This window comes from Nicotiana tabacum, chromosome 22 (genome assembly GCF_000715075.1).
Source record: "Nicotiana tabacum cultivar K326 chromosome 22, ASM71507v2, whole genome shotgun sequence".
NCBI lineage: Eukaryota > Viridiplantae > Streptophyta > Magnoliopsida > Solanales > Solanaceae > Nicotiana > Nicotiana tabacum.
This window is the reverse complement of record NC_134101.1, coordinates 7,342,172-7,363,973: the sequence shown is the minus strand read 5'-3', so window position 1 is coordinate 7,363,973 and position 21,802 is coordinate 7,342,172. Positions and strand designations below refer to the sequence as shown.

The 21,802-nt window shown below is 35.3% G+C and overlaps 2 protein-coding genes across 8 annotated transcripts; one reads left to right on the top strand and one right to left on the bottom strand.

Annotated features, from left to right (window-relative positions):
- Window positions 1–1,989: 1,989 nt before the first annotated feature.
- LOC107792596 (uncharacterized) lies at window positions 1,990–8,505 on the top strand. 5 transcript variants are annotated; one of them, XR_012705148.1, is made up of 10 exons: window positions 1,990–2,173; window positions 2,423–2,483; window positions 2,590–2,799; window positions 4,704–4,885; window positions 5,080–5,251; window positions 5,338–5,549; window positions 5,914–6,062; window positions 6,166–6,299; window positions 7,226–7,316; window positions 8,144–8,505. XR_012705148.1 is itself a non-coding variant. In XM_016614828.2 (10 exons), exons 1-9 carry the CDS (start codon window positions 2,125–2,127, stop codon window positions 7,286–7,288), a joined length of 1,197 nt encoding a protein of 398 aa, XP_016470314.1. In that variant the 5' UTR covers window positions 1,990–2,124; the 3' UTR covers window positions 7,289–7,316; window positions 8,144–8,505. The 5 variants fall into 5 exon arrangements, 3 of the variants coding, with proteins under 3 accessions (XP_016470314.1, XP_016470313.1, XP_016470315.1); XM_016614828.2 differs by having other exon boundaries at window positions 5,937–6,062; window positions 6,166–6,287; XM_016614827.2 differs by having other exon boundaries at window positions 5,937–6,062.
- Window positions 8,506–9,305: 800 nt separating this feature from the next.
- On the bottom strand, window positions 9,306–13,365 carry LOC107792598 (GTP cyclohydrolase 1). Of its 3 annotated transcripts, XM_016614832.2 has the most exons (4): window positions 12,815–13,276; window positions 11,939–12,158; window positions 11,629–11,846; window positions 9,306–10,859 (listed from the first exon to the last, which is right to left on the bottom strand). In XM_016614832.2, the coding sequence occupies exons 3-4, from the start codon at window positions 11,654–11,656 to the stop codon at window positions 9,688–9,690; spliced, it is 1,200 nt and encodes a 399-aa protein (XP_016470318.1). In that variant the 5' UTR covers window positions 11,657–11,846; window positions 11,939–12,158; window positions 12,815–13,276; the 3' UTR covers window positions 9,306–9,687. The 3 variants fall into 3 exon arrangements, with proteins under 3 accessions (XP_016470318.1, XP_016470319.1, XP_016470317.1); XM_016614833.2 differs by lacking the exon at window positions 12,815–13,276 and having other exon boundaries at window positions 11,629–11,839; window positions 11,939–12,078; XM_016614831.2 differs by lacking the exons at window positions 11,629–11,846; window positions 11,939–12,158 and having other exon boundaries at window positions 12,815–13,365.
- Window positions 13,366–21,802: the final 8,437 nt, after the last annotated feature.

Here is a 21,802-nt window from a genome sequence, read left to right as displayed (position 1 = left end):
AGTTCAGACTTATCTTTATTATATATTGTTATGTCTTGATTGAACTAAAATTTGTTGATTCCTTGTACACTTCATTCTTTCTAAAAAGATCTTCTTACTTGTTGGATTGATTTATTTCACTCCTTCACCGAATCACCAGTGGCCAATGACCTGCTTGTCACGCTAGATAGGGACGATGCGATGTCGAAACCGTACGAATCAAACAAAAAAATATCGAACCGTACCGAATTATTTTGGTACGGTATTTGGTATAGTATTTTAAAAGGTATGGGCGTAAGACGGAGCGTTTTACATATGCCCCATCGGGGCGTAAGCCCCATAGGTATTTAATTTTTAATATATTATAAAATAATATAATGACAGTTAATATTTATAAACATGTAAAATTGCATAAAAATTGAAAAAAATTATATATATGTGTGTGCTCCATCCCCACAAAAACTAATCAAAACAATCTATTATACGTTACTTACAAGCACAAGTAATTTGAGTCTAAAAGAATAAAGTTTTCTATATGGAGAAACAAAAAGGATGATTAACCTGCAATTTGAACTTTGAATTTGCTGCTACGAAGAAAAATGTAGTTCTCTTTATATTTGTAAAAAAAATTAAATATTCGTTGCGTTTGGGAGATATTAGCAGACTAGCGAACAAAATAAAAAATTGGGAAAACCATGAATTAGGGCTTAAATCAATAAAAAAGGTCTTTACTTTTAAATTTAATACTTTTGAGTTCCTTTTTAAACCTTTGAGTAATTACCAAACTAATTTTTGAGAATTTGGGTATTATATGAAGGACTAATTCAACAAATTTTGTTTTAATTGGAAAAAGTCTCTGGGGCTTACTTCTTACTAAAAAAACGCGCCCCGAATGCCCGGACGTACATCCCAAATTGCGGGGCGTACGCCTCTTGAGACTTTCGCCCCACACCATCGCCCCGGGGCGTTTTTGGTACGCCTCGCCCCGGGGCTCTCCCCAAAAACGCCTTTTAAAACAGAGATTTGGTATACACAATTGATATACCATAATACCAAACCGTAATTTATAAATACCGTATCGAAGTACCGAATGCCCATCCCTAAAGACGATGACTAATGTTCCTTAGGTCGTTTTTTATGGGCGGGCTAAATTTTACGCAATTCGTCCCCGAACGCCGGACCAATGCAGATAGCGTAGGATATAGCACACGAAATATGAGAATCGGGTTTTAATCGTTACAAGTTTCGTGAAAGAAAGAGGATTTTTTTCTCCCAAAACTTTCACTTTTAGATCTTTGCCCAACTAACTTTCTGAACATTATTTTTTTTCTTGAAATGCTAAATCTATTTTATGGCCCTAAAATACCAGAAAATGAGGAACATTCATGGCGATGCGATGATTAATGTTCATTAGGTCATTTTTTATGGGCTGACTAAGTTTTAGGTTATTCGGTCCTGGCGCCCAGACCCATGCAGATGACGTGGGCTATAGCACACGAAAATATGAGAATCAGGCGAAATTTCAATTTTATGGTTCTAAAATGCCAAAAGTTGAGGAACGATTATGGCTACACGATAACTAATGTTTCTTAGGTCGTTTTTGATGGGCCGGCTAAATTTTAGGCGATTCTGTCCCGGCGCCCGGACCTTTGCAGATGGCATGAGCTATAGCACACAAAAATCTGCGAATCGAGTAAATTTCAGTTTTATGACCCTGAAATGCCAAATTACAACTAACGGGATTAAATCAAGTTGGTAAAAATAATTAAATTCTTGAAAAATCTGAAGAGCAGTTCAAAGGACCAAACGTGTTCAACCTCATTAATTTTAGCCAATTGAAACGTAACCTCATTATTAATTATTAATTAATTAATTAGAGAAAGCATAATAGTACGGGAGAGCGGAGACTCCAAGAACCAATCAATTACAGCCAAATCAGATGCCACGTGGCAGAAGCCCGTGATAATCATCCAAAAATAACCGAGCACATGTCACCCTGCTTCAAAATCTTCTTTTTGCTTCTTCAACTTCAACTCTTCTTTGCTAAGTAATTGAACTTCCAATTTCAACATCACCGTATTAGAGAGTAAACTTTCAAAAACCTAAAATTACAGAAGTTTTCACTTTTCAGTATAGTGAGCAGCTATGGGTGGAGATACTACAACCCTTGATTCCCCTCTCATCTATTCCACTGGTACATTATTCAAATTTCTTGCATTATTTTCCTATTTATGTTTCTAAAGTATAGTCCTTTTTAAATTCGGATAAATAATGAGGTATTGCAGTAGGTTGACTGTTAGTCTCAGCTAAAAAATAAAAGTAGTTCTTCTCATTGTTGATTAAATCGATTGATTAATTTACATCTTGCATAAAAAGTATATTTTAAAATGTAGACTCAATATTCTGACAACACTGAGAAAGATTGAATTTTTGCTACTTGCAGAAGAATCATCTCTTGATCGAAACTTCCCTGAAAATTCACTAGGCTCGCGTACTTTTCTCAGGTATTTACTATAACCTGGTTCCTGATTTTCTACAAAGATTGACTCTCTACAGTGTGTGTGACTGTGTGTGTGTAATACTAGTGGTTGGTTATTGGAATATGTGCAGTGGTGGTGATCATTTTGGCTCAGAAATGGAGAATGGAAAAGCTGGACTAGGTTTTATGGATTCTGAGGAATTCGTTCGAGCTTCTTCAATTTCCTTGGATGAGGTTAATCGAAAGCGGGAAAGGAATGTGTACATGGATGTTCTCAAGAGCTATGATGAACTGCACCTTCATAAAGACCGTTTGAAAGAAGCCAAAAGTAAAATCTTGAGGTACTGTAATTTATAGTCATTTGTTTGCTATTTTTGTTCTTTTATTCTCGGGGATAAGTAACTAGATATGATAATTTAACAATGCTCCTCGTATTTGTTCTACTTATTTATTTATGGGGTGCTGTTTGTTTCATGGCCTTGTTTGATTTCTCCTCCTCTATGTCAAGATGTTTGGATTAAATGTTACATTTTGTGTTTTGATACTGGATGATCTGCTAAGCGCCAGAAAGGAGGAATTTGGGTTTTGAACTAGGAAAAATTATCCAGGACCTTTGTCCCAAGTTTTAACTGAATCCTTTTTCCAGTGGTGAGGTGGAGAGTATTTGGTCTCACCCTTTATGAAACCTTGTGTTACTTATTGCCACATACTTGACACCATCCTCCTTAAAAACGTTGGTCCCGATAATCCATGCTCCGTGCTAAAAGAAATTTTCCGTTAAGGTGGTACCAGTAAGTAGCGTGCTCCATGTCCTATCTAAGTTCAGCATTTGTCAAAAGATTCCATTTAACCCTAATATTTACTGACCTTTGTTTGACTAGCATCACTATCTATTGGTTAAGCAAGTCCTTTATTCTCACCGTGAGTTCAGTGTTTGTGCATTGTAATAAGTATGCTCTACAAGCATCATAATACAATATGCATATCGAACCAGAATTAAATTCTGAAACATAGTCTTGAGAGATCCTCTTCCTCTGTGGGATTCCACAGGTAGTGTGACTTTATGGTTAGGAACGGAATTTCGCAATGCTAGAGCCCTTCTAGATAATGACTTCGATTTCATATAAAATGCTGAGTATATTTCAATTTGACATATAACCTATTTCCCACAATTTTCCCAGCATTTTCTGGTCCCTTGTTCACATGACAAGTTTATGCATCTAAGACACACTTGAGGTCCTTACTTAGAGACATTTACCTTACGTCCACAGAAGGACGACCACTTTTGAGATATTTCACTTTTCCTCTTCTTCAGCATAGATCTTAGTCTTAGCACTAGCATTCCTCTCTGTACAATGCTCACTCTTTACTCTTTTCAGATGTTTAGGTTGTTTTCTTGCGTGCTCTATTTGGTAGTTGTAATTCCCCTTCTTTAATCAGTGCTCTCATTCCGCTGCTTTAAGGCATTTATCTCAACTCTGCGAAGATATTCACACAAATAAAATGAGAGAAATGTGTAGCAGGGTAAGAGTTGGAAATCACGTGGTGTCTAGTGAAGGTGTGATATTAATTCCATCTCGTTGTTGCTTGAAGTGACCCTACTTCTAAGGTATTAGCATTAATCTGGTTTTAATTTGAGTTGGAAGTGTAGTTGTTTACATTGTTGTTGTATTTACTGAGTACCTTTTTATTCAAGTTTACTACTCTGATGTCTCCTCGTCATACAATTTCATGATGTGTGTGCCTTCCTTGTCTTCTCTGTCCCTGTGCTTCTATTTTTTTCTTGCAACAATGTTGAGTGGGAAAATGAGTATCAAGTTCATCGTAAGTGTAAAAGCTATTTGCTATGGTATAGGAGTAACATAATGAACATATTGTTTACATTAGCTAAAATGTTATCGAGGTGCTCAACACACACTGATGCTGTCTTTAACCATGTCACTGGAAAAGCTAATTCAAGTCTAGTTTATGTGAGTAGATACAGTTCAGCTTGTTTTGCAACTACTGTTCATTCACTTGACGGCCTAGAGCCAGCTGCATTTAGATTAGTGCCCTGTGATGAAATGCGTTACCATTTCTTTCACATTAGCTAGTTGTATTTTTGCATAACCTTATCTTATTTTCATTCTGGCAGTTATTCAGTTTCTAACTGTACATGGTAGAATCTATTGTAGCATATTCTTTGTCTTGTTTACTTGTAACTACTATGCATCTGTTGAGACACATTATAAATGAACCACTGCAGATACACCCCTGGATCATGGATTGAGGAGGTGGGTGGCATGAAAAAGAGCGATTATAATATACCAAAAAAGACGACACTCTTGTTGATTGGTCCAAAAGCTTCTGGAAAAAGCAGTCTTGTTAACAAGATCTCGATGGTGCTTGAGGATGATCCCTTTACACCAGAAAGGGCCCCAGTATCGTGTATGTTCTCTCTCCTTTTCACATGAAATAAGTGAAATTTGATAAAAGTTAACCACAAAGAATATGTTTGTCATGCGTGCTCTATTTGTCGTAGATACTAATGTGATTAGATAGTTTATTTCTTTAAATACTAGTTGTCAGATAATTAATGCAGGCATAACAGCATCGTTGTTCTTGAACCTATGGATTACCAGATTCTTCTGTTGGAGATGGGACATATTTTCTCCAAGAGTACACGATACCAAGAGGTTCAAGTTCTTTTTGTTTGTATGACACACGTAGTTTATCAGATGACTTGACTGAAAATAAGAAAATGGTGAAGCAATGGATGACAAAGGGTGTTCGTCATGGGGAGCTAATAAAGAGGTCTATATCATTGTTTTTTCCTTGAATTTCCTTCAACAAAACCTTACTTTGTGTACCTGGACTTTCTTAAATGCTCCCTTTGGCAGGGATTCTGATGATGTACATCTGAAATCCAAAATGAAGTCTAAAGCTCGCCGAAATAGTTTGTATGTCATTGAGGCCAAGATGGTTAATTTTGTCATATTAGTTGTCAATGCGGTCTCAATTCTGGAATTGATGGACGGTGATGATGAAACCAAGAGACAAAAAACTCAAGCTGTTGCTACAACTTTCAACGACCCTCTTTTGTCATTCGAAGGTATTAATTTACTTTCTTTTAACTTAATATATCACTTCAATCAGTCTTTTAGCTTGGTAAGATCAGTGTAGTTGATTAAAAAAATTTAGGCATTTTGTGAGTACTAAAAAAATTTATAGGTAGAAACAAAATTTTAGTTGTTCTCCTAGATAACGATTAATGTTGATTGAAGCTTCCTTGATGAACGTGCGGAGTTCATCTTGGATTTCCAAAAAAAACATTGGAAGTAACAAGAAAAAAGGAGAGGAAATCCTTATTCCATTCAAAAACAAGCGTCAGATTGATGCTAAGTTTGTCAATATTTCAGTATTTAATCATCCCATTTTCTCTTTCTCATTGTTGGAGCATATTATGGTTCTTTCAGTTTGCTCACTCTCGCTATCTCAGATGACAAGCCTGTTGTTGTGCTCACACATGGTGATTTACTTTCCCTTTCTGATCGTACACGAATCCGCATGCATTTGGGACAGCTGCTCGGTATTCATCCAAAGAAACAAATTTTTGACATCCCAGGTGGCATCAAGATAAGTTAGCCTGCTGTAACATGAATTTCTTTAGTTGAACTCTAATCTTTTTCCTCCCTTTTTCTTTTCTCTTTTTGGTCTTGTGTTTTCAGAAAGCGATGATTCAGGAACTAAGTTGACTATACTTAACATGCTTCGTTATTGCCTCGAGCACGCTGATAAAAAACTACCTTTCAAAAATGACCTACCTTTCAAAGGCCCATTTAGCTGCGAGGTGACTTTATTGGTAGATGAACTTAACTTATATGGTTGATTCTTATTTTAGTTAGTTTCACTTTCTTTGTTAGGGACTTCACAAATTTCATCTCTGTAAAGACCGATTTAAACTTGTATGGTGTACATGCCATCATCTCCATGGTTGCACCATGAGTTGATGGATGTTTTCATTCAACACTTAGACCTTCTAGCTATAGTCTTCCGGGAACAATCATTTTAGTTAAATAGTGCAGTAATGCATATTTTTATGCAGTCCTTGATGTTGGTCACTCCCCCCTTTTATGCTTCGTCTCTTGACTAGGTCTAGGGTGTCACATGTTCAGGTAGGGTCAAATTTACGCGGGTTAAAATGGGTTTGAGTAAATAGAGTCATGTTCCAGCCATTCGAATTTCACTTTTCCGTTTGTTTTATTTTTCTGCCTGTATGCAGTAGAGTTGTTAAAAGTTATTCACTGTGCAATAAAATAAAAATGCCATATGCAAGAGCAATTAGTACTAGTTTTTTTTTTTTTTCTTTTCATTTCTACTTTTTGACAAAATTTTGTAACCGCTGATATTAATGTAGCCCAAGCTGTTGGAATATTGATTGGGGCTACTCCTGTTTGCCACTTGCATGAATGTCTCCCGCCTAGCCTTTTGAATTTTGGTGGCTTACATTTCATGGATCAAAATTGACAACCTACTAAGATCCAGTTATTGCATTGCTATTTCTAGTTCATAGGGCTGCATTTGCGTGCACTGTTCATTTTAGGTATAACATTCAGCTGTATTATGACATGGATAGAAAAAAGTACAATGCACGTGTTCATAGTTTTATAGATGAAATTTGATTTGTGCTTGTTGTAAATTGTACCATACTCTGCATCTACATGTGCTCTTCAATTTAAATTACTACCTATCGTGCAATTGTAAAACATGTTACATTTTCTTTTGTAGGATGTCTTGGCGATTCTTGTATTATTTATACTGGCATGTGCGTTTCTAGTGCAATACCTGTAATTAAGGCTGCTTATCAGGCGGATCAAAGGTATAGTCATGCTTAACGGTTCGGCTTATCGGTTTTCGGTTTTTAAATGTACTAATTCATTAGCCCACCAATAAGATATCGGGCGGTTTGTTATTGGATTAGCAATTATCGAGCGGTTATTGGGTGGTTTATTGGCTAAATTTAAGAGAAGGCAATAAAAAATTAAGGAGAGCTATTGTGTCCTTAAATCAGCATCATTCCAGATTGTAGATACTAATAATGGGCCGTGAAGAGGAAAGCTATTGTACATTGCCCCGACTATCTGCTGCAACTGGCTCTTGATTGCATTTCATCCCTGGAGACAATATTGGTTTCCAAAAAAAAGGGGGAAGCAAAAAAGGCAAGAAGTTTGGGAATTGAAGACTAATCAAGAAACCATGAAAGTAACCGACCGTAGCTCACTAAAGTGCATCCACGATTACATTGAATTTCAACGAGCAGTGATATGGCTGCTAGTTATTTCCTATAATTAATAATAGATACTTTATATACATAGGGGGGTAGAAATATAAATATAATACTTTTTAACGGGTTAACGGTTTATCCAATAAGGAAATTGAGTAATTTATTCCCGAATTGGTAAACCGTTAAACTATAAACTTTCAATCCGTTCACCAATCTTTAATCTAATAACCCCGACACCAATAAGCCAATAGACCAATTTTGCGATTGGATTATCGGTTACGGTTCGGTTTTGAACCGTCCGTAATCAATATGTTTAATTTCATGACAAGGTTGAGTCTTTTCCCAATCTTCGCCGTGAGGTAACTCACATGTAAATCATAGATTGAAATGCAATTTCAGTTGATTCTGTTCCCAATCTACAGGTATCACAATCGCATGTAAGCATCGATTGGAATGCGACTACCAATCTTCAGCATGAGGAATTGCAACCACATGAAAGTGGGGTTGATTCTGTTCGCCATATTCACTCTGAATCTCCCCAATCAGATGTATACATAGATTGGGGTGCAATCCGACACTTCTGATTTGACTAAGTTTACTGATGAGCTTGGATGTATGGAAATGGATGCATTTATCTATAGCTGTTACGTTTCGAGAATGCATAACTTTTTAAATGTATAAACAGGGTAAGTTGTTTTGCTCTCCTTGTATATAGGAACTTTTAGCAGCAATTCTCTTACTTGGAGGAATGACAATCTTTAGGAAATCTTCGTAAAGTTGATCATTACGTGTGTTAAGTAACTGTGCTGTTTTATTATTGTTGCATATGTGACCATTCAGCGTAAATAGTCTCACCAAGAGAAGCGACATTCGTTTTGGCATTACGTGTGTGTGTTTGGCTTATAATTTGTTGGGTCAGCAAATAGAAGGGTTAGGCAAAAGCTCGTTAGCATTTTAACATTCACAAGGAGAGCAGGGAGAGAGACAGGCTGTGGCGTTATAGGATTTTTCTTTTTGGGTTTCCCAAGTGCTCAATACCCGTTTTGGGGCTCAGCCCATTCGGACTCGTGCTGGAAAGTCCTAATTTTAGGAGCAAAGCACTCACAAACCTTTGGGCAAGGAAAAACATTATAAAATCTTTGGACGAAAAAGGATTTTGAAAAGAGAAACCTTTTTAGAGAAAAAGATTGTTAAGATCAAAAAAATCTCGTCCGTCACAAGCCGCTCATAACATTTGCTTTTGTGTAGAAACTTTTCTCCAGAATATGGTCGCGTAATATGACACCATCTGGGTTCGGTCTAACCATGCGGCTGTTGCTTAAACTCTTTATTTGTATTGAAAAAAATTATTAAATATGTAAAAATATTTAATTGTGAATCCAGTAACTAAAACGAGCTAGGATTTGATGACAAGATCAGAATCCATAACCTTAAAATCCTTGTTCCGCCTCTGCTCATACAGTTAAAAATGCACCATCTTCTGATTTGGCATACTAAGTTGCAATGATAGTTCGGGAAGCAGATACCTCTAGTATTAGACATTTTAAAGAAAGTATTAGCTCAGTAGACAAGGAAAAACTCTGATACACATCATACTGAAATGCCTTATCAAAAACATCATACTGAATGAATTCAAACAGGACTTCAGTAACATTAATGTTGCAGAAAACATAGGAAAACATCATGTATAAGCTATATGGCACAATGTGCCAAGTATAACACTTCAATCAAGGGCAACTGCATTAGAAAAAAGAATCAAGGGCAACTTTGGAAGTTGCTGGTATTCACCCTCGCTCATGCTACAGAATATATGGATGGAAAACATGGATAAAAATTCATCACCTCATTTATCACTACGGTATAGAAGTCAAAAACAGGACCTTGCATTCCGAGCAAAGGACCTATGTTCGCGAATTCAGTGCAAGTTTACTTGATGCAACCTATATGTTTCCCTTCAGTCACGACATCATTTTCCTGCAGAACAAGAATCTGGGAGGCTCTGCAAAAACTTTGCTCTTGCAGCAGGATCAGTGGAAAATCGACCCAACACAGCAAATGTGGCCGTGTTGCTTCCAAACTTCTCAATTCCTCTAGATATCATACAGGTGTGATTTGCTTCCACGACTACTATTATGTCTTCACCTAAGAGCGACGAAACAGTCTCAGCTATCTGCCTGGTAAGTCTTTCCTGTACTTGGAGTTTAAAGCCATAAAAGTGTACTACTGATTGCAATAGCGCTCTTCCAACTGGATTCAGTCCGTCCAAAGAGTAATAACCAATGTGCACAACACCTTGGAAAGGAAGTAGATGATGTTCGCACTGAGACCAGAACGATAAATTGAGCTCAGAGCAGATACCATCTTTGAAACTACCAACCTGACCAGAATGACTTCGAGTATCTATTCTATTTCGAACAAAGCCACTCAGTTTCATCTCCAGATTAGAATTACTAAAGTTCATGAACCACTTGACGAACCGAGATGGTGTTCCTACAAGCTCTTCCCTCGACGTGTCCTCACCCAGAGACTTAAGTATCGAAAGCACTGCATTTGTCATAGCTGAATTTGCTTGTCCCAACCTGCCAAAAGATTGAGACGGGCACCATGATTGGTCGGAGAGCATTGGGTGGGCACTTTCTATGCTTATACCTCTGAATTTCAGAAGACTTAAAAAATCAGTCCAAACATCAGCTTTTTCATCCTCAAAAACACCAGAACCTGAGGTGACTAATATCTTTACCCATCCTTGGGGAGTCGAGTTGAGAAAGGCTGTTTCGAAATTTGGGAAATGAATATGTGAACACTGTAGAACCACAGCAACACCTGTTGGCTTAATTCCATGCTGCAAAGCAGCGCAAATTTCATCGGCAAGACGCTGTGGACTTTGGAGCCGTTTGGCAAAAATATCAGCCACCCGAGAGAGCTTGCTTAGTCCTACAACCCTTTGTCCGGATGGAACATAACCTACATGACACTTGACCTGGAACGGGAGCAAGCAAGACTCACAGTATGAGAAGAGATCAAGATCTCGAACAATCACAAGCCCACCAACTCCTCCAGCCTGACCGCTTCCACCTTCCAATCCAGCTTCAGGGAATAAAGCGCCATGAACAATATCATTCACTTTTTGTTTGTAACCTTCATTCAACATAAAAGATGAAAGACTAGAGTCAAACAGTAGATCAAAACATCAATCCACCAACCCAGGTAAAATTGAAAATATCAGCAAGTTCGTGCTATTAGAAGATGTAAATTTCCTACGAATACAGAATGTTGAGATCCACAGTAAACTAGCATAAAATAGAAAGCCACTAAGACCGCTTTGTTAAAATGTTAACAAGTTCTTGGTGTCAAGAATTTTTCAACAAAGAGAGCTCTTCAAGTCCTCAGGAAGCAAACATGAGGCACAGTTTTGACTTATGAGACAATGATAAGTTGTTTCAACCTAAAACAGAAATCCAGCACTAACTAGCAATCAAGCATTTGAATGTAAAATGCAGAAAGGAATAATGGATAAGAAACACTGTTTCTTTGAGCAGACAAGATGAAATTCCTTACTGCGGTAGAAAAAAAGTTGTTTCTAGAGATGCTTCTCTTGACTGCAAAAAAAACACCTGATATCATACTTTAGCTTAAGCCCCCTTCCCACATTAAAATATTAACTTCCAATTCCTACAAGTCAGTAATGCAAGAGTTCCATGTGCAAGATGGAAAAGTTCTATCTTTCATGTTTACTTCCTCTCACATGTATCCCCAACCTCCACACTGGTGGAAGCACCAGAATGGCCAAAAATAACCTCAAGGCCGGAAAATTTGAGCCACTTTTTGGAACTTCAAAAAGTGCAGCGCTGAACCCATCTAGAAAATATAAAATAGAGAAAGCTCATGTCTGGCATTCAAAGACAACCTTTTTCCTGGAAGCTTCGCCGACTCATGCTTCACTAAATGCAAAGCCAACTAACAGTTGCGTAGGAAACTAGTGAATAAAGGGGACAGTGGAAAGCTGGAAAGTGATCGATCAGAAGTTATGGCAAACCATCCGAAGCTGCATTTATGGGGCCATCTGGAGGGACAAGAACTTGAGATGTTTTGAGGGATTGGAAACAACCATCCCTAACCTGAAATCTTTTTGAAGTTTGAAGCAGTCATTGCTTCAGTTCTCCGTATTCTAGTTACAAAACGAAAATAATTATCTGGTGTAATGAAGAAATGCATACCTGTAAGTACTTTCAAAACTTAATTTGTCTCTCTTTCCCCCAAGTGTCCATCTATATAACTTTTGATGAAGTATCTAATGGTATAAAAGATGTCGTTTAACTGAAATAGCTACTCCTAGAAAATGACAAAGCTCGTTTGTCTGGTAAAGCTAATTCCACCACCCTACCCCTTGTCCTTCCTTTCATACATACAGGGACAAAGGGTTCATGATTGCAGAATCTTCGCTTAAGAAAAAACAAACAAAAAAAAAAGATCAATTTAGTAAATTCAAGATACCCCATCACTATTGGTTGCCAAACTTAATAAACGTTCAGCTAAAAATTGTATCTTTGGGCATTTTCCTACAAGGGCCACACAGAAACAAACAGTATGAGTTAAAAATGTCCAACACTTGCTAAATGCAGCAGCAGCAACAACAACAAAAAAAAAATATAGTGTAATCCCACAAGTGGGGTCTGGGGAGAGCAGTGTGTAATTAGACCTTACCCTACCTTAAAGGTAGAGAGGCTAACACTTGCTAAATGCATTTATACTATTTCAGTAGTACTTGCTAATAGTAATTTATTATCGTTTGTCTTCAAAAAAAGACTTTGAAAATCCAAATCCAAACTAACAAGCTAGATGCACATACTCCACTTTCCCCAGATCTCATGAAGAGCAAAAATGAAGCAGATCCATAAAGAGTCAGGATTTGAACATTATGAGTTCAAGCTCGGGACCCGAGCCCATTTGATTTACTGGATTCAAATCTATTGTTTGTACTTAATTAGTGAATTTTTAACATATATAGTGAATTCGAGCCAAAGCTAATAAAAATCAAATCTTGAGCATATTAAAACGTTAAAAATCCAAAAGGGTGTAAAAAAAAAAATCACCTCTAGCTCCTTCACGAAGAGCCTTAGCAACACGAAAAGGAGTTTTTTTAATGCCTTCCCTATTAATATCTTCACCCAAACCTTGCAAAAGGACTTTTACAGCATCCTTAATAGCAACAGTTTCAGGCTGAACCTCAAACCCAAGCTCAAGATTTACTTCATTCTCTATTTCTGAATGATAGTGCCCTTCATCTAATGCGCCCATTGAACACAGAGATAAATAAAAATATAGCAGATCTTAATACACAATTAACCACCTGAATCACACGTGATGAAGAAAGGAATAAAAAGAGAAAAATGAAGAAAGGATTTTAGCCAAAGATTCCAAATTTGAGACACTCAAATGAGGAAAATTTGACCAAAAATTCAATAAAGAGATACGGATGAATGGGAAGTGTAGGGCTCTTATTTTGAGAATAGAAATAGAAGAGATGAATGAGGACGAGATGTGTGTGTTACTACAAAAACTTTCCAGCAATTTTAAAAATATATATATAAAATTTTGAAGGGAAAAAAAAAAACGTAAGGTTACAGTTGATATTGGAATGTGTGGAAGGCCACACCTATTTCTGTCATTATATCAAGATCTGGGTCGGTCAAGTGATCTGGTATATCCAAATATATTCGCCAACAGTAAAAGGGAAGAGAGGAATTCTCTTTTAAAAAGGGGAAGAAACCATAACAATTTTCGTTTAAAAAAGGGAATAAATAATAACAATATACTACTTTCTTTGTCCCACTGTATAGTTAGTATTTAAAGAGTCAGAATAAAAATTACCATGATTTTTATATGCTTTTAAAATATTTTAAAATGTTAATTATTATAATTTATAGTATCTTTTATGTAGTTTTTAAATATATAAATTTTATTTTAATTTTTTTTAAATTCTGTGTTTGAATTCAACCTAAAATTAAATTGTTTGATCTTCCCACTCTAAATCATACCATATAAAGTGGGACGGAGGGAAGTACCGTTGATGATGAGACTTGAACTCATGAAAACTACATACTTCTAAGTTAATTGCAACTAAAACTCTCAGCATATCTTATTTACTGTTATAAAATATAACTCAAAGTAACAATATGGAACAAGAAAAAACAAATTAAGAGATATATAGAGAAAGAGAGAAGAGATTTTTATTTTTTCTTCAATTGTGTGTATTTTTCTATCTATTACAAGACCTTTATATAAGCATGAAAAGTGAAGAAAATATGTAATTGAATATGTCATTAAACATAGAAAATATGTCATTAAGCATTTGAGATGAAGATCATGGAGGAAGAGTAGACATCCACCATAATTTGATATTTCTTATAACGCTCCCCCTTGGATGTCCATAGATAATGTGCCTCGTTAAAACCTTATTAGAAAAAAATCCTAGTGAAGGAAAAAGAGTACACATGTTTAGAAATACGCTTTTTGGTTGCCTCATTAAAAACCTTGCAAGGAAAACCCAGTGGAACAAAATCTTGTAAGGGAAAAAGAGCACTGCGTATTAACTCCCCCTCATGAGAGCATCAATTCACATCCTTGAGCCTTCGCATCTCAATCTTGTACACTAGTTTCTTGAAGGTTGACGTCGGTAGAGATTTGGTGAACAAATCAGCCATATTATCACTTAAACGGATATGATGCACATTGTTATCACCGTTCTTTTGAAGATCATGTGTGAAAAATAACTTTGGTGAAATGTGTTTTGTTCTATGTCCTTTTATGAATCCTCCCTTCAATTGAGCTATGCGCGTTGTATTGTCTTCATACAAAATTCTGGGTAGTTTGTCACACTTCAAACCACATTTGTCTCGAATAAGGTGTATTATAGACCTCAACCATACACATTCTTGACTTGCTTCATGAATAGCAATTATCTCAACATGATTAGATGAAGTAGTCACGATTGATTGCTTAGTCGATCGCCAAGATATTGCAGTGCCTCCACATGTAAATGCATAGCCTATTTGAGATCGAGCCTTGTATAGGTCAAATAAATACCCAGCATCGGCATAACCAACAAGATCGGGACTGCAATCATTGCCATAAAATAAGCCCATATCAGTAGTCCATTTTAGATATTGCAATATGTGTTTGATTCCATTCTAATATCTCCTTGTAGGAGCAGAGCTATATCTTGCTAAGACATTAACTGAAAAAGTTATGCCAGGCCTTGTAGTATTAGCAAGATACATTAGTGCACCAATTACACTAAGATATGGTACTTCGGGACCAAAAAACCCTTCATTCTTTTCTTGAGGTCGGAACGGGTCCTTATTCACATCAAGTAATCAAACAACCATCGGAGTACTTAATGGATGTGTTCCATCCATGTAAAACTGTTTTAATACCTTTTCTATGTAGGCAGATTGATGAACAAAAATCTCGTTTGCCAAATGTTCAATTTGCAAACCAAGACATAATTTTATCTTTCCGAGATCTTTCATCTCCAATTCCTTATTTAAATAATCAATTGCCTTTTGGAGTTCTCTAGGAGTTCCAATAAGGTTTATGTCATCAACATATACGGCAAGTACAACAAACTCCGATGTTGTTTTCTTTATAAAAATACATGGACAAATGACATCATTTATATAACCTTCATTTAATAAATATTCACTAAGGCGGTTATACCACATTCTTCCTGATTGCTTAGATCATACAAAAATCTTTGCAATTTGATTGAAAACATTTTCCTGGACTTTGAATTATGTGTGTCAGACATTTTAAATCCCTCGGAAATTTTCATGTATATCTCATTATCAAGTGAGGCTTAAAGGTAGGTTGTAACCACATTCATTAAATGCATGTCAAGCTTTTTATCGACATCAAGACTAATGAGATAGCGGAATGTTATAGCATCCATAACAGGAGAATACATCTCTTCATAATCGACACCAGGTCTTTGTAAAAATCCTTGTACAACAAGGCGTGCCTTATATCTTTGTACCTTATTTTTCTCATTCCTTTTACGTACAAAGATCATTTATAGCCAACATGTTTAACATCATTAGGTGTTTGGACTACATACCCAAAATCTTCACGTTCCGCAAGTGAATCCAACTCAGATTGGATTGCTTCTTGCCATTTTGGCCAATCACGTCTTTGTCGACATTCTCTAACAGATTGAGGTTCAAGATCCTCATTATCTTGCATAATGCTAGATGCAACATTATATGCAAAGACATAATCTACCACTATATTCAATCGATTCAAATTTATCTCAATATCGATTGGATTTATTATTAGTTTCTTATTTTCTTGAGTCGCAGGCTCATCGATATCCTCATGAATCTCAGGATTGGTTAAATCATGGGTTTCTTTATGAGACTCTTTCGTAGTATCATCTTGATCATTTATTTTACTTTTTCTAGGATTTCGATCCTTAGAACCCAATGGTCTGCCACGCTTTAGGCGTGCTTTTGACTCATTAGCTATGACACTAGAAGACTGTCCAACAGGGACATCAATATATATTGGAACATTCTCTGCAGTGATATGTGATTTCATTATCCTTTTCATATCCGTAAATGCATCTCGCATTTGATTTGCTATTTTCTGCAAATGGATTATTTTTTGTACCTCTTTTTTACAAATAGAGGCACGTGGATCAAGATGATACAATAATGGATTTTTTTCATGAAATTTTTCGTTTTATTTCACCAATTTCTCCCCCTAAATTTGGAAAAAATGCCTCATCGAATCGACAATCTGCAAATCAAGCAGTGAACAAATCTTCGGTTAATGTTTCGAGGTAGCGAATAATGGAGGGCGATTCAAACCCAACATATATTCCTAACCTTCTTTGGGGACCCATTTTGGTGCGATATGGCGGTGCTACAGGCACATATACAGCGCATCCAAAAATTCTTAGATGGGATATATTAGGTTCATGACCCAAAACTAATTGCAACGAGGAATATTTATGATAATTTATCGGTTTGAGACGAATTAGCATTGCTGCATACAAAATGGCATGATCCAAACTGAAGTGGGTAACTTGGTTTTCATGAGTAATGATCTTGCTATCAGTTGCAGACGTTTAATCAAAGACTCTGCAAGGCCATTTCGAGTGTGAACATGAGCTACAGAATGTTCCACTTTTATCTCAATTGATAAACAACGATCATTAAATGCTTGGGATGAAAACTCAGTGGAATTATCAAGCCTAATAGACTTAATTGGATCATTGGAAAATTGTGCCCCTAATCTGATTACTTGTGCCATTAATTTTGCAAATATCAGGTTACAAGATGACAATAGGCATACATGAGACCATCTAGAAGATGCATCTATTAAGACCATAAAATATCTAAACGACCTACTAAGTGGGTGAATAGGTCCGCAAATATCCCCTTGTATACGTTCCAAAAACGCAGGGGACTCAATCCAACCTTTGTTGGTGATGGTCTAATAATCAACTTGCCTTGATAACAAGAAGTGCAAGAAAATTTATTATTTAAAAAAATCTTTAAATTCTTTAATGGATGCCCATTTGAGTTTTCTATAATCCGTCTCATCATAATTGATCCAAGATGTCCCAATCGATCATGCCAAAGTATAAATGTATTGGAATTAGAAACCTTTTGGTTTACGATAGAATGTGCCTCAATTGCACTAATTCTTGTCCAATACGGGCCACAAGATAAAGATGTAAACTTCTCAATAACCCTTTTCTGGCCATAGACATTCTTGGTAACGATGAGATATTCGAGATTATTCTCATCTATTGTCTCAATATGAAATCCATTTCAACGGATATCTTTAAAACTCAACAAGTTCCTTTTGGACTTGGAGGAGAACATTGCATTCTCTATGATAAGTATTGTTCCCTTAGGAAGAGTTATATTAGCTCTTCCAGATCCTTCAATTAGATTACTACTACCAGATATTGTAGTAACATTTGCCTTACACATACTTAAATGAGAGAAATATTTCTTCTATTTGAATATTGTATGTGTTGTACATGAATCAATTAAGTAAATATTTTTACAATTGAACTTTGATCCAAGTTTGCTTTGAAAGATATCCATATTTTGCTTCCCATGGTTTGACATACAAAATAAGTATATGAATAAATATTAGTATTTTTAGTGAAAAAGGAAAAGAAATAAAGTTAAACCAATAATTCAATAGTGACCTTTTAATGCATTTTCTGGTTCTAATTATTATACAAATAATTACGCAGCAAAAATAATATAATTGTAAGTACATTACACATATGAATAATACAACTACAATAAATTTATTTGCATGTATAAGTTATTTGTATTTTTCTACACATTGTATGAAAAATAATTGATCCGTGTAAGAAAAGAATATACTTAGCTGCTTCTCTTTTCTTTATTCATAATATTTCATCTATGTACATGAAACAAATTGAGGATGAAGTAACAAAAGTTGTTCCAGGATGCTTGTAAACCTTTTCTTAAAGAGAATTAAAATAACGTAAAGGAAAATCAAAAGCGTTAAAAGATCACTTAGACTAGGACACTAATTACTTAGATATTACTCCGTGTTTGTGAAATTTATGAAATTTCAGAAATACATATATTTTTAAGAACTACATAAGAAGTGATATTAAGTGCAATAAAAATTACAAGATGTTTATTCATTAGATACTATGAATAGGAAAACATAAAAATCAAACTGCTCAATCCTCTTTAACCACAGATCTATCACCGATCGAGTGGTTTATTTTTTCATCAGAGTGCTAAAAAAAATCTGCCACATCCAAGTGGGTGATGTCAAATTCATTGTCATAGACAAAATTAGCTTCATGGCCTTTATTCTTTAGAGATGCTTGATAAAGCTCAACCAAATATTTTGGTATGCGACAAATATTTGCCCAATGCCCTTTTCCACCACAACGATAATATTCAGTTTCTGAACCATTTGCCTTTGGCCCTTTCCACTTTTGGTGGTTATTTTTCTTTGGGGGGTGATTAACAGCAGAAAAATTTCTTCCTTGGCCACGGCCACGACCACGAACAGGGCCACGACCTTTTCCACGCTTAGAATAATGGGAATACATCCCCATTCACTTCAGGAAATGGTGTAGACCCAGTGGGTCGATTTTTGTGATTTCTCATGAGCAAGTCATTATTTCGTTCAACCACAAGGAGAAGAGAAATCAACTCAGATTACTTCTTGAAACCTTTCTCTCGGTACTGTTGTTGCAAGATCATATTGGAGGCATGAAACGTTGTGAATGTTTTTTCAAGCGTATCATAGTCAGTGATAGTATCTCCACAGAGTTTCAATTTAGAAGTAATTCTGAACATCGCGAAATTATATTCAGAAACAGACTTAAAGTCTTGGAGCCTCAGATGAGCCCAATCATATCGTGCTTGTGGAAGAGTTACCAACTTTAAGTTGTCATATCTTTCCTTTAAGCCATTCCACAAAACAAGTGGATCTTTGACTGTGAGATATTCTATCTTCAACCCTTTATCAAGGTGATGGCGCAAGAAAATCAAGGCCTTAGCACAGTCTTGGGTAGATACTTTATTTTTGTCTTTAATGGCGTCTCCAAGACCCATTGCATCTAAATGGATTTCAGCATCCAACACTCATGTCATATAGTTCTTGCCTAAAATCTCAAGGGCAACGAACTTTCTTTTTATAATATCAGTCATAATTAAAAGAGGAGAAAATGTATACCTTAGTCTTCTAAAAGAGCTTCTTGAGACAGTAGAGTCTCGTGCTTATAACGTGTTATAAAATATAACTCAAAGTAACAATATGGAATAAGGAAAAATAAGTTAAGAGATATATATAGAAAGAGAGAAGAGATTCTTATTTCTTCTTCAATTATGTATATTTTCATATCTATTACAATGCCTTTATATAGGCATGAAAAGTGAAGAAAATATGTCATTGAATATGTCATTAAACATAAAAAATATGTCATTGAATATGTCATTAAGCATTTGAGATGAAGATCATGAAGGAAGAGTAGACATCCACTATAATTTGATATTTCTTATAACATTTACATAGTAATAGTTTCACAAGTTCACAATAATCTTTTAATAGTTTTCCATGAAATAACCCAGTAGTGGTTAACGAGTGGTATTACTCATTTGGACATCTCAAGTTCTAAATTTGGTTATAATATTTGATGGGCAGAATTATTCCATATTTCTACTGATAAGGAGGAATAGATATCTCGTAAATTAATTAAAAGACGTATAAATTGGCCCGAACACCTTAATTATCAAACAAAGGAAAATATGACTACATTTACTCCAAGCTAGTGTCCAGGATCACTTTGGTAAACTGTCCTAGAGGCAAATTCAGAATTTAAATTATATGAGTTCACTTTTAAATTTTTTTAGCATTGAGCTCATTAAATTTTTAAAGTTATGGGTTCAGACCTATCACTTATTATAATTTTAATGAATTTTTACGTATAAATTTATGATCCGCGGGGAAAGGTCAAACTCTATAGCCCTTGGTTGTTCGAGTTAGCTAAACAAATGCTTATCGAGATACGCGCGAGATATTTCAAACACAGCAAATACAAACTAAAATAACAAGCATGTGCTACTCCTGCTTCTATGTTTAGATCTTAATACATGGATTTTTTTACGAGCCCTAGTTGGTTGGTGGACACAAAAACAAGGATATATTCATGCGCCGTCAAACCGTAAATGGGCGGAGCTACAGTATTTTATCTGCGTGTTTAAACGAATAATAATTTTTGCTTAAATTTTATATTTGTATTAATAAATTCATAAAATATATATTAAATATTTTATTACGAACCTGATAACTAAAATAAATTATGAATTCAAATATAAATTTTTATTACGAACTATAAATTCAAATATAAGTTCAGAAATCATAAACTCAACCAATAAAACTTGTAAATTCGTTTTTATTTTATTGCGCGGTGGGTGGTGCATTTGTTACAGTTGAATTTGGTATTGGTAGGACCTCTTTGTTATATATAACAGAAGTTGGTGGGAATTGAGATGCCACTAGCAAGTGACCACTAACTAACTCATCATTTTGCCTTTTGCTTACACTTGGAAAATTTCAACCTAGTAAAACTAAAGGGTGTTTTGATTTGCTTTTTTAGCTTTTTTTAATGTATAATAAAGTCAAAAAAAAATATTTAAAATAAGTTAAAGATTGCTTTAAACAAGCCAAAAACAACAAGCTGGGCAACCCCAACTTATTATTTTTGATTTAAAAGCGCTGAAAAATTATTTTTAAGCCAATCCAAACGGGCTACTAATATGGCATCTCTCAAAGCATAAGTAGATAAATTAAACTCTTTCATGTAATATAATAAATAAGTTAAATTATATTACTCGAACCATAGATCAAATCCTTGTTATACATTTTGTAAGGATAAAAATCATCTTACACACTTAACCTTTTTTAGAGTTTGCTTAGTACACAACTATGCCTCAGTCAAAATTTATGGGAATTCGTCATGATTTACCAAATTCTGCACCGGCTGGGACATATCGCAACTTTCCCTTTTCCGGGTTTAGAATTAGCAATTTGAGCAAACTTACACATGTAGAGTTAAACTCTTTTATACAATAATTTTTATATATTTTTTATATTATTAAATCACCTAAAATACAATTATAGATTATCGTACATAATAAATGAAATTAGTAACCTAAAAATATAAATTATATGTTACAGCTGATTTAGATAACTTGGTAGTATAAGAATTCTTAACAAATCCATCAGAAAACAGAAATTGTCAACCTTCTGTAGGGTTTGGTGGACTATGAACATAATAATACCAAACATGTACCTTGAGCTCGTAAATAATAACATTAGTTTGGTTTTAGTTTCTAAATTTAATTCGATTTGGTTTCAAAACCAAATATGTTCAGCTTGTATGATAGAAACTTAGGGTCCACCATACTCTATAGAGAAACTCAGTTCCCACATAATACACACAATAAAAGATAAGTAAATGATACGGCAGAATTTTACGTGAAAAACTTCCAACTCATGGGATTAAA

Coding starts and splice junctions, on each gene's coding strand:
- LOC107792596 (XM_016614827.2), top strand. CDS start 2,125: ATGGGTGGAGATACTACAACCCTTGATTCCCCTCTCATCTATTCCACT. Junction 4,886..5,079: donor AGAAAGGGCCCCAGTATCGT/GTATGTTCTCTC, acceptor ATGGATTACCAG/ATTCTTCTGTTGGAGATGGG. Junction 6,063..6,165: donor ACAAATTTTTGACATCCCAG/GTGGCATCAAGA, acceptor TTGTGTTTTCAG/AAAGCGATGATTCAGGAACT.
- LOC107792598 (XM_016614831.2), bottom strand. CDS start 13,019: ATGGGCGCATTAGATGAAGGGCACTATCATTCAGAAATAGAGAATGAA. Junction 10,860..12,814: donor TCTTCGTGAAGGAGCTAGAG/GTGATTTTTTTT, acceptor TGTTGAATGAAG/GTTACAAACAAAAAGTGAAT.